The sequence below is a fragment of the Nicotiana tabacum genome, chromosome 14 (genome assembly GCF_000715075.1).
Source record: "Nicotiana tabacum cultivar K326 chromosome 14, ASM71507v2, whole genome shotgun sequence".
NCBI classification, from domain to species: Eukaryota; Viridiplantae; Streptophyta; class Magnoliopsida; order Solanales; family Solanaceae; genus Nicotiana; species Nicotiana tabacum.
The window spans coordinates 51,738,674-51,753,801 of NC_134093.1; the positions used below are offsets into that span (position 1 = coordinate 51,738,674).

The window sequence follows — 15,128 nt, forward strand, 5'->3', positions numbered from 1 at the left end:
TCTGGTAATTTTTTTGTACGAATCCGGACTACATTTTTTCTTTTAAAAAAAGGAAATGTCCATATCTAAGATTAAAGTAAAAATACTATAACTCACATTTTTGGTTGATTTAAGGGGTTTTTATACGTATCCTCCCACATTTTGCAGAAGATCAAAAGGTAGATTTCTGGAGCATTTTCAGATATAGGATAATAAAGAAACTGTAAAAGCAAAAGAAACTATGAAAAGAGAAATCACAAGGAGAAAATAGAATATAGAAGACTCGACTTAAAATGCTGCCAAATTGAGTAACTCAATCCTGCCTTTATTACATTTCATCCTATATTAAATTATGCTAGTTTACCTTGAGTTAATCCATAAACCTTTTTCTATTAAATAGGTTTATGATAAAATAAAAAAACAAAACAACAACAGGCCATAATTTTATACAACCAGCTTTAAGGTAATGTCAGTTTCATGTAGAGATTTGCTAGAGATTACATTTAACAGGTGCATGCAAGACTGATCCCAGTAACAGATCAGTTTCATTGAATTTGCCAAGGTCGGCCAACTAAAAAGCTCAACCTTCCATTTTCTCATGGTGATGTCTCCGACGCCTGCCTTGAGACCGTCTGTGGCTATGATTATGCCTCCTAGGAAGCGTGCTAGGTGCATCAGGGCAATGACTCTCTTCGGCACTCACTTGATGTCCGAGTATGCAATCAAATGGGTCTTCAGTTGACTCTAGAGGAGGAGCAGCACCATTTATCTACAATTTTCAATACAAAGCCTGGTAAAAGTAACTCAAAATGATTCTACTATAATGAAGACAAATGATTTGTTTTTTTATAGACAAAGGAAGCAAGGATTTTTTATGCTCATTTACACAGAGAGCCCCCAATTTACTCGCCAACTCTGCCGGAGAGGGCAGTTTGTATAAAGATAGGATAATCACCATTTGATACTTGTCATTAATTCTACGATCATGTGCATAAATTTGGTTATCTTGTCCCCGTTCCTACTATGTCCTTGCACAAACAGAAAAACCTCCTGGCCCCAAATATCCTTTAATCTTCTTCAATGTTATATAAAAGGGCAGCAAAGGAGTACTCACATTAACTTGCTTTCTCTCAAGATTAGTGATCCTCGGATCAGTATTCTTCAAATGGGTTTTCTTACTGGAAGAGTCATCACCATCCATCCTGTGAGAAGAAAAAATTTCCCCATAGGTACTCCGAAAACGCCATCTTGGTTTTGGCTGGTCTGTTGAATCATCATCATAAACATTTTCAGAGTAAAAGTATTTGGAGACATGCTGTAATACAGGCGGATTACGCTGGTACTTCCTCAACATTCTATCATGAGAAAATACTACATCAGTAAATAGTTAAAATGGATCAAACTGAAACCTCAACTTCTATCTTTTTAGAATACTACATCACTAGTTCATACACGGGATGAAAAGAAAAAGAAATTACCATGATACTATTCAAATATAGAAGCAAGATGACGAGATTCATAAAATTCCACGAGTATCAAAGATTTATTTCAAGAAAAGTTTATTAAAATCTTTCCACTTCTAAGGAATATGTCCTGAAAATGAATCATTTTCTTTTGGCCGAATACATTGACAGACAGTTGAAGTTGTCAAAATTTATTATCTGAACACCTAAAGTGAGCTCGTGGCCTATTGAGCACTCAAGCCCATTCAAAATGTACCCATTAGGCACTAGGTGGTGAAATGGCACAACGCGTGTCTTGCACCCAAAATTGAGGGCATACAATAATGGTTTTACCATAAAATTTTGAAGTTTGGCAGGAAAATGTTTTTCCGGCCATTCTCTCTCTCTCTTTTTTCGTCTTTGAGCCGAGGGTCTCCCAGAAACAACCTCTCTATCCCTCCGGGGTAGGGGTAAGGTCTGCGTACACTCTACCCTCCCCAGACCCCACTAGTGGGATTTAACTGGGTTGTTGTTGTTGTTCTCTCTCTCTTTTTACTAACCCTTATTTTCCAGATTCAAACCCATTTTCTCCGGTCATCTTCAAACCATTTTTCCTTCTTCATCCAGCCGTTCCAGCTTTAAAAACATTCCAGATTCAAAACATTTTTCGAATTCAAACAATTTTTTACTTGTTAGAATCTTGCTCTCTTCTACTCGCTTAAGCTTTGGAGCTGTTATCATTTCTACACACACAAGTCATTTGACCCTGCTAGTACATAACTTGGCCAAAATAGCGAGGACTGTATCTATCAGAATACAAAGGTACTTGATAAAAAGGGAACAGATATGAGTCTTTAACCAGATTTAAGCATGCAGACCTAGCATAAATAGAAGACTAGGCTTCAAACATGAAGTGCTAAAACACAGGACCATCCAAAAAATGGCTTTATAATCTTGCACTCCTTTTGAATAGTTTATGTTAGAAATTTGTTCAAATAATAAAGTATTAAAAGAGTATAAGGTGTCTTTTAATTGAAAGAATGTACCCTTTCATTATTTTGTATCACCAAGTAGTATACAACTACAAGTAGCCTTGTTTCTTGAATAAAAAACTAACCATTCTTCACATTTTCTTTCTTTTTAAAAAGATCAAGTTGAAAGTTCTTGTTTTCCTAATAGAATTTCTCCACAATTTTCTTAGCATAGAAATTCAAAGGCTTGTCATATCCACTAAAGCTATCTGCACTAATCCCATGGCAATCTTGGGAAGAAGAGGAGAAAATTATCGCTTTTAGGAAAGTGTTTCAGATGTATTTAAGCCTTACCTTATTATGGATTATTCTTCATATACTTTTCCAACAATCTAAAAGCGATATTTTACTGTGAAGAAAATATTTCCTGTTATGGAGAATTCGAAAGAGTGATTGCATCACTTTCCGGAATAGCAAACAATGCTCTTCTGGAATATAACAAGCCTATTACGAATTGTCTAGAAACGTTGTTGATTTGAAGTGAAACAACACTCTTAAATGGAGTGTTGGTAGTTAATTCCTGCAACTATTATACCACTATTTCTAAATAGTCATGTCCTTTGGAATTTAACTTTTGAAATAATCATAATAATACCACTCTTTGTTGTTTGTTGCTGTAAATAATCATAATAATGATAAAAGTATAAGGATTCTTCTTAATTTTCAAGTCCCTGCTAAATCTAATAGCAGAGACAAAAGAGAATTTGAAGCACTAAAACTTCATTTCGTATCTTAGGCAGTTTATGCCTATGAATAGCCAGACATTGGCTCTACAGTGGCATTGGCTGATTTGCCAATATTAGTTGGACTATGCATAGCTGAAATTTGGCTCTGCAACGCCATTTGCAGATTCTTCAATAGTCCCATGTCCCGAGTGATTTTTTCTTGAAGTCTCCTTATCATTTTTCACATCAATATTATAACTATACAACAATTCCCCACTAGTCTGTAATATTACTCCTAATATCACGCATAATAGGAAGTATCTAGTAGATTAGAACTTCCCACTAGTGTAAATATTTTAAAATTTAGACAAAGTTATTGGAATTACTAAGATTAGAGCCATAACTCACTTGTGCCTAAACTGAACATGATATTATCCAGCCACTTTAACACATTGGTTTGCTCAAGCACTTGAAGACATTCAATGTTATGGAGAATTAAGAAGTTTAGCAATTTGGGTGATCCATTTACTAAACTTCTTAATTCACCATAATAGTGAATATTTTCATAATAAATATCGGTTTTAGATTGTTGGAGAAATATATGAAGAAGAACACAAAACAACATAAAGCCTTGAAAAACGTTCGAAACGCTTTCCTAAAAGCGATATTTGCTCCCTCTCCTTCCCGAGATTGCTACGGGATAAAAGCAATTAGCTCTAGTGGATATGAGAAGCTTTTAAATTTCTATACTAAGCAAAAGGCTGAAAAATTCTAATAAGAAAACAAGAACTCTCAACTTGATCTTTTGGACAAGAATGAAAACGTGAGGAATGGTAAAAATTGAAGACGTTTTCTGCAACGCCAAAAGTAACGCTGGAATAAAGGAAGTTTCAATTCAAAAACAAGACCATTTGTAGTTATATATTACTTAGTAGTTACAAAATAATGAATAGGATACATCCTCTCAATTTAAAGACACCTTATATTCTTTAAAAATATTTTATTATTTGAACAATGTTCTAACAGTCTATTCATCTAGCAGTCCTTTTAATTTAAAATATGAATGAGATATACTGATGCTCAGTATATTTCCTAATATTATGTATTTCCATGCACACTATTATGTATTTCCACAACGAGTGAGCACATATTTCTATGGTGGGTGGGACATACATACATACATATATATATATATATATATATGTGTGTGTGTGTGTGTGTGTGTGTGTGTGTGTGCGTGCGTGTGTGTGTATGTGTGTTTTGAAGACGTTTTCTGCTACGCCAAAAGTAACGCTGGAATAAAGGAAGTTTCAATTCAAAAACAAGACCATTTGTAGTTATATATTACTTAGTAGTTACAAAATAATGAATAGGATACATCCTCTCAATTTAAAGACACCTTATATTCTTTAAAAATATTTTATTATTTGAACAATGTTCTAACAGTCTATTCATCTAGCAGTCCTTTTAATTTAAAATATGAATGAGATATACTGATGCTCAGTATATTTCCTAATATTATGTATTTCCATGCACACTATTATGTATTTCCACAACGAGTGAGCACATATTTCTATGGTGGGTGGGTGGGTGCGTGCGCGCGCGCGCGCACGTGCGTGCGTGCGTGCATACATACGTGCATACATACATAAATAAATAAATAAATAAATAATTGAAGTTAAGAAACTCTGGTCATACTCTAGATTATGGCAAATTTTAAAGTTCGACGCTCGCAGTGAGGACAAGTTCTTTCTATCTAAGGTACATCCAGCACAACTTACACATTTCTCAATCATTCTTATCCTGAACTGAAGCCAAAGAAAGTAGCAAAAGAAGAAGAAAATAGAGAGAATACAAACGTAGCATAACTAACCAGTCAACGTGTCCCTACCGCAAGTTGGATCCAGACAAATAGCCTAGAGAGATAAAGATGTACCAATGCCCCAAGTTGTCAAGTACTAAGGCTCCTCAAGGATATAAATCTCGAGTATACAATTATTTATCAGATGGGAACAACATTTCATATTCTGTCTTTGTCAAAGGTTTAGCACCTTTCTCATTCAAATATCCAGAACTATAAAGCAATTTGAAATTCCTGATTTTGCTTCCTTGGGTAAGAGAGGTAGCTGTCACCAAGGATATTATTTACATTAATTAGTTCCGACATTTTCACATGGTACCTCACTCTAACACTAATGGTGACAAGTATAACCTGTTAGTACGATCAGGCCAACTGATCAAGCTTAAAAGATGAAAACTTGACCTCCACAAACTGATACATAACTAATAATAAACCAGATAGTATTATTGATCCTACACTTTACGTGATTAGATATATTCTATTTTCCTCCTTATAGTTCTTTATATTTTTACAGGGTTGGTAAGCTTCAACTTTTCAGGTAACCCATATTAATATGCACATCTTTTTTAATTAAAATTATTTCAGGGAAACCTCGATGCAAAGATGTCGTAATGCACATCTTACGACATCTAATTAATTCAGATATCTTTGATTTAAATAATTTTTCGAAACCCATATAACCTGCCTCCTTTGCTAAACATCTTTCACGTTAACAATTGTGAACAGTTAAATTCAGGCAAGTAATAATCTTGCAAATCTTACTAATCACCCCTCCACCCCCCCTAACAACCCAATTTTACATATCCTACCTACATAGACTTGTAAAAGCTATTGAGGTAGCAGTTGAACTCTCTGAATAAATTGAACTTTTTCCTTTCTACAGGCATGGGCCTTTTGTTATTTTCTGAGAATAAGATATTGAAAAGTATTTAAGATGCCATTCAGAGCACATTGCTTAAATTTGAGTTAAAAGTTCCTGATCTCTTTTTATGAATGAAAGAGACCACCTTTTTTGGAATGAAAGAGACCACCTTTTTCAGAAAACCCGAAAAGAAAGTTGGAACTTCAACTTAAGTAGAGCAAGTGCGACTGTTTTTTGATAACTAGAGTTGGTGTGATTATCCAAGTGCTCAAGGTTAAGTTTCATCATACTAAGTCATGCATATATTTGACTGTGTCACACTTCATCTTTAGGGGTACAAGTCACCTCATTATTTAGCCCAAAAATATAAAAGTTTAAGAAGTGTTTTTGAGGACCTACATTTCCCCCAACTCCTTTTGCAGACGAGTTCCATGCTGAGAGAGAATAAGTTCAACACCTGAATCCAAAGATTTGGCAAATCTCCACTTGCCATAGAACCAACCAGCACCTGGAGATAGAAAGTTTGAAAAACTAAGTAATACACTTCAGAAAACCAACCCTAAATGAATCTCTGTTTTGGAGTAGAAATCAATAGCTCTTTTAGAAACTTGAGCCCTAAATCAGCAGTTTGAACTAAGTGTCCTACATACAAAGATTGGTAGTAGTGCGACAGTGAGTTTATAAGTCTCCAAAGTTGCAAAAGCCCTTTGCAAGTAAACATGAAATAGGCATGTCAGTTTATTTTTCTTTATTCATGTAAAGGCTGATAGGTTACCTCTTGACACGTAAAAATACAGAGCATTGCAACCACAATCAAAAAGCTTAACAACTATTAAAAAAATGAATCTGGCTAGTCCAACCATTGGCACTGCCTATACAATCTACTGCATGATTAAATTAATATTTGTAATAAAACAGCACGATCATGTGAGAAGAGGAGATTTCCACCAAGAAGTAACAACAAATGATTAATTAATTAATAAATAAAAATAAGAAGGACCACAACTAAGCGACTTGAAGTTGAATTCTTCTTTTAGCTTTTACTTCTTGCATTACATACAACTTTTTTTAAGAAAAGCTAAATATGTAATTGAATTGAGCACTTGACAGGCATCAACTGCTTACTCGGCATTTCAGATTTTACAAAAACAGACACCATACAGATAGATAGTTGTTGGTGCCCGATATGTAAGAGAAAAAGAGAAGAACACGAGAAAGATAACTCCCTGTCCACTAGAATAAGGTTGAGGATGAGGGTGAGTTTTGATTTACCTACTGCAAGGTTGATGCGGAGTAGGTTATGCAGCCTTCGAGTAACTACAACAAACACAAATTGAAATAATAGTATTAGGTGCTTTAATGAACAACAAAATATAGGGAGGAAAGATAATCACAGAGCTAAAGCAATACAGCAGAGAAGTGAAAAGAGAAAAAGAAGAAAAGAAATTGCTTTTCTGAGAAGCATATATTCCTAAACTTCGCGAAATTAGTCATCCAACCTTCCATTAAAAGTTGCTTAAAAAGGAACTACATTCTTACTCAAACGTATCATATACGCCCTTCATTTCTAATGGAACTCCAGCGGCATACTATCTGTGCTCACAATTTAAAATGTCCACATAAGTGAGACATGTGGAAAAAAGATGAAAAAACTTCAAATTTGCTCCACACTTTGCGGAATTAGCCATCCATGCCCCTATTTTTATAATCAGTCAGCTGACATGGTGTAAATTTGGACAATGTTGGAAAACCCCCATTCTTCCAAATAAATTATCATCAAATGAACCCATTGGAAGAATACCCACTGAAATATTCACAATCAAGTAACGGAAATAAAATAGAGAAATTACGGCACCGAAAATAAAAACATAGAGAACTCTTTTAAAAAAAGGGAAAAATCACGGTCCCAGAGGAGCAAAAACAATATCACTATAGCGAGACAAATACATTTTGCACTCGAGCATCACAAAGTCCTCGAGACTATACACCCAATGATAAGCTTTTCCTTACAATTTGTAATGCACTCGTTCAGGTGCATGGGACTAGAGGAGGAGATTTGTGGGGCCCAACCCTATTGAAAGGAAGAAGTTTATCATTTGGCAAAATTTTCAAAGGTTTGCAAAAAATATAGATTTGGCAAAATGGTGAATAGATCTATTCACATTGCAACCTTTGAAATTTCTATTGTTCGCTTATGTCATTGATGACATCAGTAGGTTATTTTACTCCTAGAAATAGGACGCTTCCCTTCATTTGATAGTACACAAATTCATAGAATGAAGCACATTTGTGAAGCAAAACATTAAGAGTTTTGAGCAGCTTTTTAGTAAGGTCATTTCAAGTAGGGGTGTTCATCGGTCGGTACGGTATTTAGATATTTCGGTTTGGTATTTTCGGTATTCGGTTTCTTAAAATGCTATACCAATACCATACCTAATTAAATTCGGTATGGTTTGGCTTTTCTCCTTTTGGTTTCGGTTTATTCGGTTCGGTAACTTCGGTTTATTAGGCTTAAATGCTAACTTTAATATTCTTAATTAAAGTACTTATAAATACAAATATAAAAACGGTCTAGCTCACCTGACTGTTGAATAAATCTTTATTCAAAATCAACAAGTATAAACTGAGAGAAAGAAGGTACATAAAGGAATAAATATGATCGTTGAAAATGTCTTGCTACTTAGTTAGAGTTAATTGTTGAACTTAGAGTTATGCAATAAAGTAATACAAATGCTACAACAATACACGAGTAATAAAGTAAGAAATACCCTAAAATCGTAGAAACGTTATGTACCACCGACCTCAACATGAATGCAAAAGGAAACTATTGTGTAACTTATAGTATGATATAATCAATAATATATGTATTGCGTAATTTAGTATATATTTCGGTATAGTATCGGTATTTCGATATTATTTTTTTAAATACCAAATAGCATACCTAATACCAAAAATTTTAAAAATATAAACCAAATACCCAAATACTGAATACCAAGTACCAAAATTTTCGGTTTCGGTACGGAAATTCGGTATTTACCATATTATGCACAACCCTAATTTCAAGAGGATATTTCTTTGTATAGCCTCGAGGACTTTTGTGAAACTCGAGTGTGAAGTGTATTTGTCTCACTATAGCAATATTGTTTTTGCTCCTTTAAGTCAGGTTTTTCCTTTAGTTTAAATGGGTTTTTTACATTTTTATTCCCGATTTCTTTATTTCTTTATTTTATTCTCGTTATTTGACTGTGAATATTTTGTGGGTTCCAAAAATCCTCGAGGCTATACACTCAAGAAATATCCTCACTACAAAGCCATTCAAAACTCTAAATTTTTTTCTTCAGAATGTGCTTTTTATGAATTGGTGTATTACAAATGGAATTTTCTATTTATAGAAGTAAAGTAAAATACCCTTCCGATATCATTAGTGATATAAGCAAAAGATAGAATTTCAAAAATTGCAATGTGAACTGATCTATTGGGTGGTTGGCCAAATCTATGGTTGCTGTAAACCTTTGAAATTCTTACCAAATGCTAAACTTCTTTCTTTCAATATGTAATGGGTTGGACCCCACACACATTTCCTCCAAGCAACCAGTATTGACGCCATCCTCCACCTATCTTTCGCCACTAAAACTACTACTGCAACCTCTCTCAAGTCACCCTTCAATCCTGACCATCGTCTTCTCTCTTCCTCAATTTTCCGCCAACAAGACCTCATTTTCTGGGAAAATATGAAAATGTTTATCTTCTAACCTCTAAGGTTTGAACACAACCCATATGAAGGCTCTACAATCACATTACAATGACAAGGTTTAACCTTTTTCTTGTTTTGGGTCTTTTTGGATTATTCACCGTTGATGGGAGAAATCACAGCCAAACATAAGCAAGAGAAATGGAGAGAAAGTGCATCTCAACAGGTAGTATCATATCCATTGTTGAAACAATTTCTTATTAAATTGACTTGAAAATACACATAGTTGAGATGATATGGTATCTGAAATTGGCACGCAAACCTTTCTATGACTACTGCAAGTTAGAGATATTTTTTTCCAATGGAGCTGATAATATCTGTCATTTCCAGGACTTAATTTTCATAAATCTAGGGGGATGGGGAGAGGTGGATATCCAACTTCCACGGTCCATTTGCAAAACTTTAGAATTTTTAAAAAGTTCACCATTCCTTAGGGTGGTGGAAGCTCTTCTTGGTCACTGGCTATGGTGGTGGTGGTTAGGGAGTATTGATGACTAATTTTCGCAAAGTTCAGGGGTAAATTTGGACTTTTCTTTCCTTTACTTTCTCCACCTATCTTCTTTAGATGGCAATTTAAAATGGTCAGCATAATAAAATATGCACAACAGGAGTTTTGCTAGAAATGAAGACATATAGGGTAACCGAGATGTCCCTTTAGAAGCAAACATTTAACAGATTGCATATATGACTAATTTCGCAAAGTTCAGTAAATTTGAACATTTTCCATACTTATTACAAATTGGACCACTAGAGTTTAGCCTAGAAATCCAACACAATCAGAACGAACTATATTCCCGTTTAGTTAACTTTATAAGGCAAAAGTTGACACCGGTCATCACCCTATCCTAAGGTTTCGGACCTCAACAGGAGTTGATGGAACAGCCTTCGAGAAGAAAGAAGCAGCAGTGTAGCAAAATATGGCACAAGAAAAATATACCGATTATTTCAAACCATTAAAAAAATACTAATTATTTCATTAAATCCAAAAATGTTACTTCCCTTTCTTTCTTTTTTTAAGTGTAGGCGGGATGGAGGATCTAGCAATGGAATCATGAACGATGAAAAGTATTAGGGGGATTATCCACTAAAACTAACTTGAGACGAAACAAAAATCCAAAGGAACAAAGAAAAACACTATCCTGAAATAACTGAACCAATATTTGCAGATCAAATAAATCAATTTGGATTAAACTAAAGCTTTCAACCCATTTAACTGTTCAGAGGTAAGAAAATAAAAGGCATATATGCAAATACTTTGACTAAAGTTAAAAAAGAATTATCTAATAATGAAATTTACAAGTAATTATATAGGAATTGTACCTAACCAAGTGGCAACGGAAGCACCAGCGGCACCAATACCAAAATCTCTTACAGCAGATTGCTTCCATGAATTTAGTAGTTTACTTTCTTCAGTTGTTAAAGTAGCCTATCAATTTTAATAAATAGATAAATAAGTATAATATATTTTTCAGAATTGGAATAAAACTGAAATTTACAACAAAAATTTTCTGAAAACTAAGGATAACAAAAGAATAGATAAATTATGAAGAAAAAAAGTTGGTATCCATTTCAATAGGAAGCATTAGGCCTTTAGGCTCATAAAAAAAACCAAACCTTTCTGGAGATGAGAAGTTCATTCAATTCGATGAGTGCTTCTGCCATTGTTGCACCTAATTTCGCAGACTGAACCCGACCCAAGGTGTAATGGTTCTTATGACAAAGTAGCGGGCGAAGTGTAGCCACTTTTAAGTATCCATAATTTACAATACATAACCAATTTATTCATGTATTTGGAAATTTAGGATATAGTTTACTCAATTTTTGAGCTGTTAATTTAAAATTCAAAACTATGTGTTCTGAATCTGTGAACTATTAATTTAAAATTCAGAACATAAGATTCGAACTTCTAGACCCAAATTTCAGGACTAACTGTCTTGAACTTTTGAGCTGCTAATTTGAAATTCAGCTCTAAGTATCCTTAATTTCTGAACTACTAATTTAAAATCCAGGGCATAAGATTCGAACCTCTTGACACAATTCTCGAACTTTAGGACACGATGTCCTGAAAGTTGAACTTTGAGGTTGAACTTGGAGATTTAAACTCTAAGACGTCGTGTCCTGAAATTTGAGCGAAATTGACTAATTTTTAAATATATTATAAACTATGAATATATTTTAAACAAAATACTTAAAAGTAGCTTTCTATTATATTTCCACCAAAGTAGTGTAGTAGAGGTTGGGTTTGGGGGTCCGGATACAAAATAGGGTCAACAAGTACAATTTTTTGTTTCTAAAAGAAGAAAATCATTTTAAAAGACGAAAAAACAAAAAAAACATTTTAAAAGATAAGCAATAAATCATTTTAAAGATATATTGTTTAAAAATATAAGTTATTTTTGATAAATAAATTCTAAAAAAAAGAATTATGTGATTGATGAGCAGAAAATACTTACAGAAAGAAATGATGGATAACAGTGTTAGCAAATCAAATGTAGCTTTGATAAGAATTTTATGAATTAGTTATTGACAATATAATGGTCTAATGAATATATATTGATTAGAGCAGTGATATGAAGTCAAAAGTTGAGATAGTAATAAGAAAAACAGTTCTGTCACCAAGGGGTCGTTTGGCAGGGCATATAAAAATAATGTTAAATAAGGTGTATTAGTAATGTAGGAGTTAGTAATGCATGAGTTAGTAATGCAAGCATTAGTTATACATAGATTATTTTTTATGCATTGTTTGGTGTGGTGTATTAAAAATTAAAATGCATTGCATAATTTTTAAGAAATTTAATTGTTTACAAAAATGCCCTCCATATTCTTTAACTTAAGGGACTCTAAGGATAATTTTGTCTTTAACTATGCTAATGCATGCATTAATAGCCTTTGTATTGCTAATGCCATGATTTTCTATGCATTAGCTATACATAAGATAATACCAAATAAAGTGTATAACTAATGCTTGTATTAGTTATACATAGGTTGAAAAGGTGTACCAAACAAAACATTACTAATACACAAAGCTAATGTATACATTATTTTGTCTAACACACTCTACCAAACGACCTCTAAGTGACAAAAGTATTTTCTCGAGAAAAAATATTTATTTTGAAAAATATATATTGACAATTAAAAACTAGAGAATGACTTATAGCATATTTGCTCAAGCTTTGGAAAGCCAAAAGTGCTTTTTTTATAAAAGAAATTACTTATTTTAGAGAGTTAGAGTTGTTTGATTAAATTTTTAGAATAGTAGGTTCTGAAAAACATATTTTTTTCCGGAATCACTTTTGGAATTTCGGTCAAGCGTAAATTGCTGCTCTAATATTGATAATAGTGTTTTTCAAATTAATTAGTGTTAGAACCTGCGTGATGCGCAGATAATTTGACAGAATATTAATTTTATAAAATTATGATATAATATATCATATTATTTTGATAAATCTTAGTTGTTATTTTATTATTTAATATAGTATGCAAAAATATAACAAAATCAATATAAAATCAAAGGATACACATCATATAGTAATCAAATAAATTGTTTGTTCCTTATTTATTCTTTATTAAATTAGCAAGTACTAAGTACTATACGTTTACTAATGTGACTTTTTATTAATTTGTCAATTGGCTAACTATATTTATACTACTTCTCTTTTAATATAACATAGATATATGTTTTCTTACTTTGAAAATATTTTTATTTTTTTAAAACTTATGTATGTTATACAGTTCAAAATTCTTCAATGGTCTAAATTTATCAATAATTGTTTGAGTGTTATTTATTTATATTTTATTTTTTTAATTAATTCACAATGTAAATATCATAAAATTATCTTTATCCCTCACTTGTTGTACATTCTTTTCTATTGTAATATTTGATTAGTTTTCTCATTTTATTGTTTACTGAAATTTTAAATATTGTAATATTTTTTTTACTAAATTATAATTTTGAATTCATCAAAAGTTTAAAGAGATAAGCCTTTTATTATTTTTATAAAAAAGCCTGTCAATATTTTTAATAATTATTAATTTGTGTTTTCTTTTTTCAGAAGATGGGGATCATTGAATTGATTGGCTCTTTTATCCCCGAGGTTTTATGGCAAGCTCGAGCCTAGCTCCCAGGCATTGGATATGGAAATGCAGGAGAGGTGGTCGAATTAGATTGCTGGTTCGTGATTGGGCCCGGGATCGGAGGTGAGAGCGTTAGAGCCAGCCTCTTTGTTTCGATCGGAAAGAAGACTTGGATATATATATATATATATATATATATATATATATATATAAATTAGATTCTACTTTTGACTATATATATATATTCTTATGTATAATAGCCTAATAGTATCTTTACATTTTTATATTTTTCATTCTGAAATTATGAGTTTTATTTATTAACTAAAATTTCCTACATGAGAAATTATTAGTACATATGTTTTTACGCTATCACTTGATTTTTTTTTTAGTATTCTTCCTTTATAACTATTTGCTTATTATGATTTTAGTGATGTGTATATGTACGACTTGTCTCATCATAATTCTAATTATACATCTTATATTTTTATATCTTCTCCCATAAATTATTTTTTTGTTCTTTGCTTATCTAATTGTATTATCCATTACTTAATATTACTAAATTAACATATGAATTATTAATACATATATATATATATATTCTTATGTATAATACCCTAATATATATATATATTAAAGGTTTTTAACCTTCCATACAGTCATTAAACTATATATAAAATTCAAGTATATTTCAATTCTTATCCTTACTGATTGTGCGGATTACCGCCAGTCTTTAAATATAAGGGTACTGAATTAGCTAGATTAAGAATTCTCAAATATGTTAAAATAGAAATCTTTAACTGGTGGAGACCTTTACGACCGTTGTAGTGTCGAAGAAGGTGCGAAACGAAGCCAGTTCCCGGTTAAACGGTGATTTCTGTTTTAATTTAATTGAGAAGTCATGGCGGATTACCGCCCGACACTTGATCCTGTTAAATGGTATCAGAGCCTAGGTACTTTCATGGTATATATAAGATAGATATGAAATATTCGACATAGATATGTTTCTGAAATATGGATTTAGGAGAAACTAGTATGAAAAATACTAGATTGGAAGAGGTAGATATACCTCAAAACCTTGATTTGTTAAACAAATGGACTATTCCTAAAGTCCCTATTAGAACAATCTATGATTATGGATGGTTTGATAAACTCTCTTCTAAACAACTTATTAAAACAACTGAGCAATCTTTAGCTTTAAGTTCGTCTGAACAGACTATTCGTTTGTTAAACAAACATGATGTAGATATTCATAAACACCAGTATAATTATTTGCATATTGGTATGGTTCAAATTGCTTTTAAGCCTTTAACCCTTAAAGGGTTACCAGAGACATTTTTGGCTGCTCTCAGAGATGCCAGAAATTTGAATTTTAGACAGTCTCTGATGGGTTCTATTGAATCTACTGTCGCCTATGGCCCAGTATATTTTAATACTCAACCCAATTTGCAATTATCTTTATCTGA

General features: G+C 32.5%; 1 protein-coding gene across 1 annotated transcript; it reads right to left on the bottom strand.

The window, feature by feature from the left end:
• Nucleotides 1–247: 247 nt before the first annotated feature.
• On the bottom strand, nucleotides 248–11,362 carry LOC107798701 (uncharacterized). The gene is made up of 6 exons (XM_016621734.2): nucleotides 11,206–11,362; nucleotides 10,912–11,017; nucleotides 7,113–7,157; nucleotides 6,240–6,348; nucleotides 1,094–1,334; nucleotides 248–748 (listed from the first exon to the last, which is right to left on the bottom strand). Exons 1-6 carry the CDS (start codon nucleotides 11,251–11,253, stop codon nucleotides 560–562), a joined length of 738 nt encoding a protein of 245 aa, XP_016477220.1. The 5' UTR covers nucleotides 11,254–11,362; the 3' UTR covers nucleotides 248–559.
• Between the last annotated feature and the right edge of the window lie 3,766 nt (nucleotides 11,363–15,128).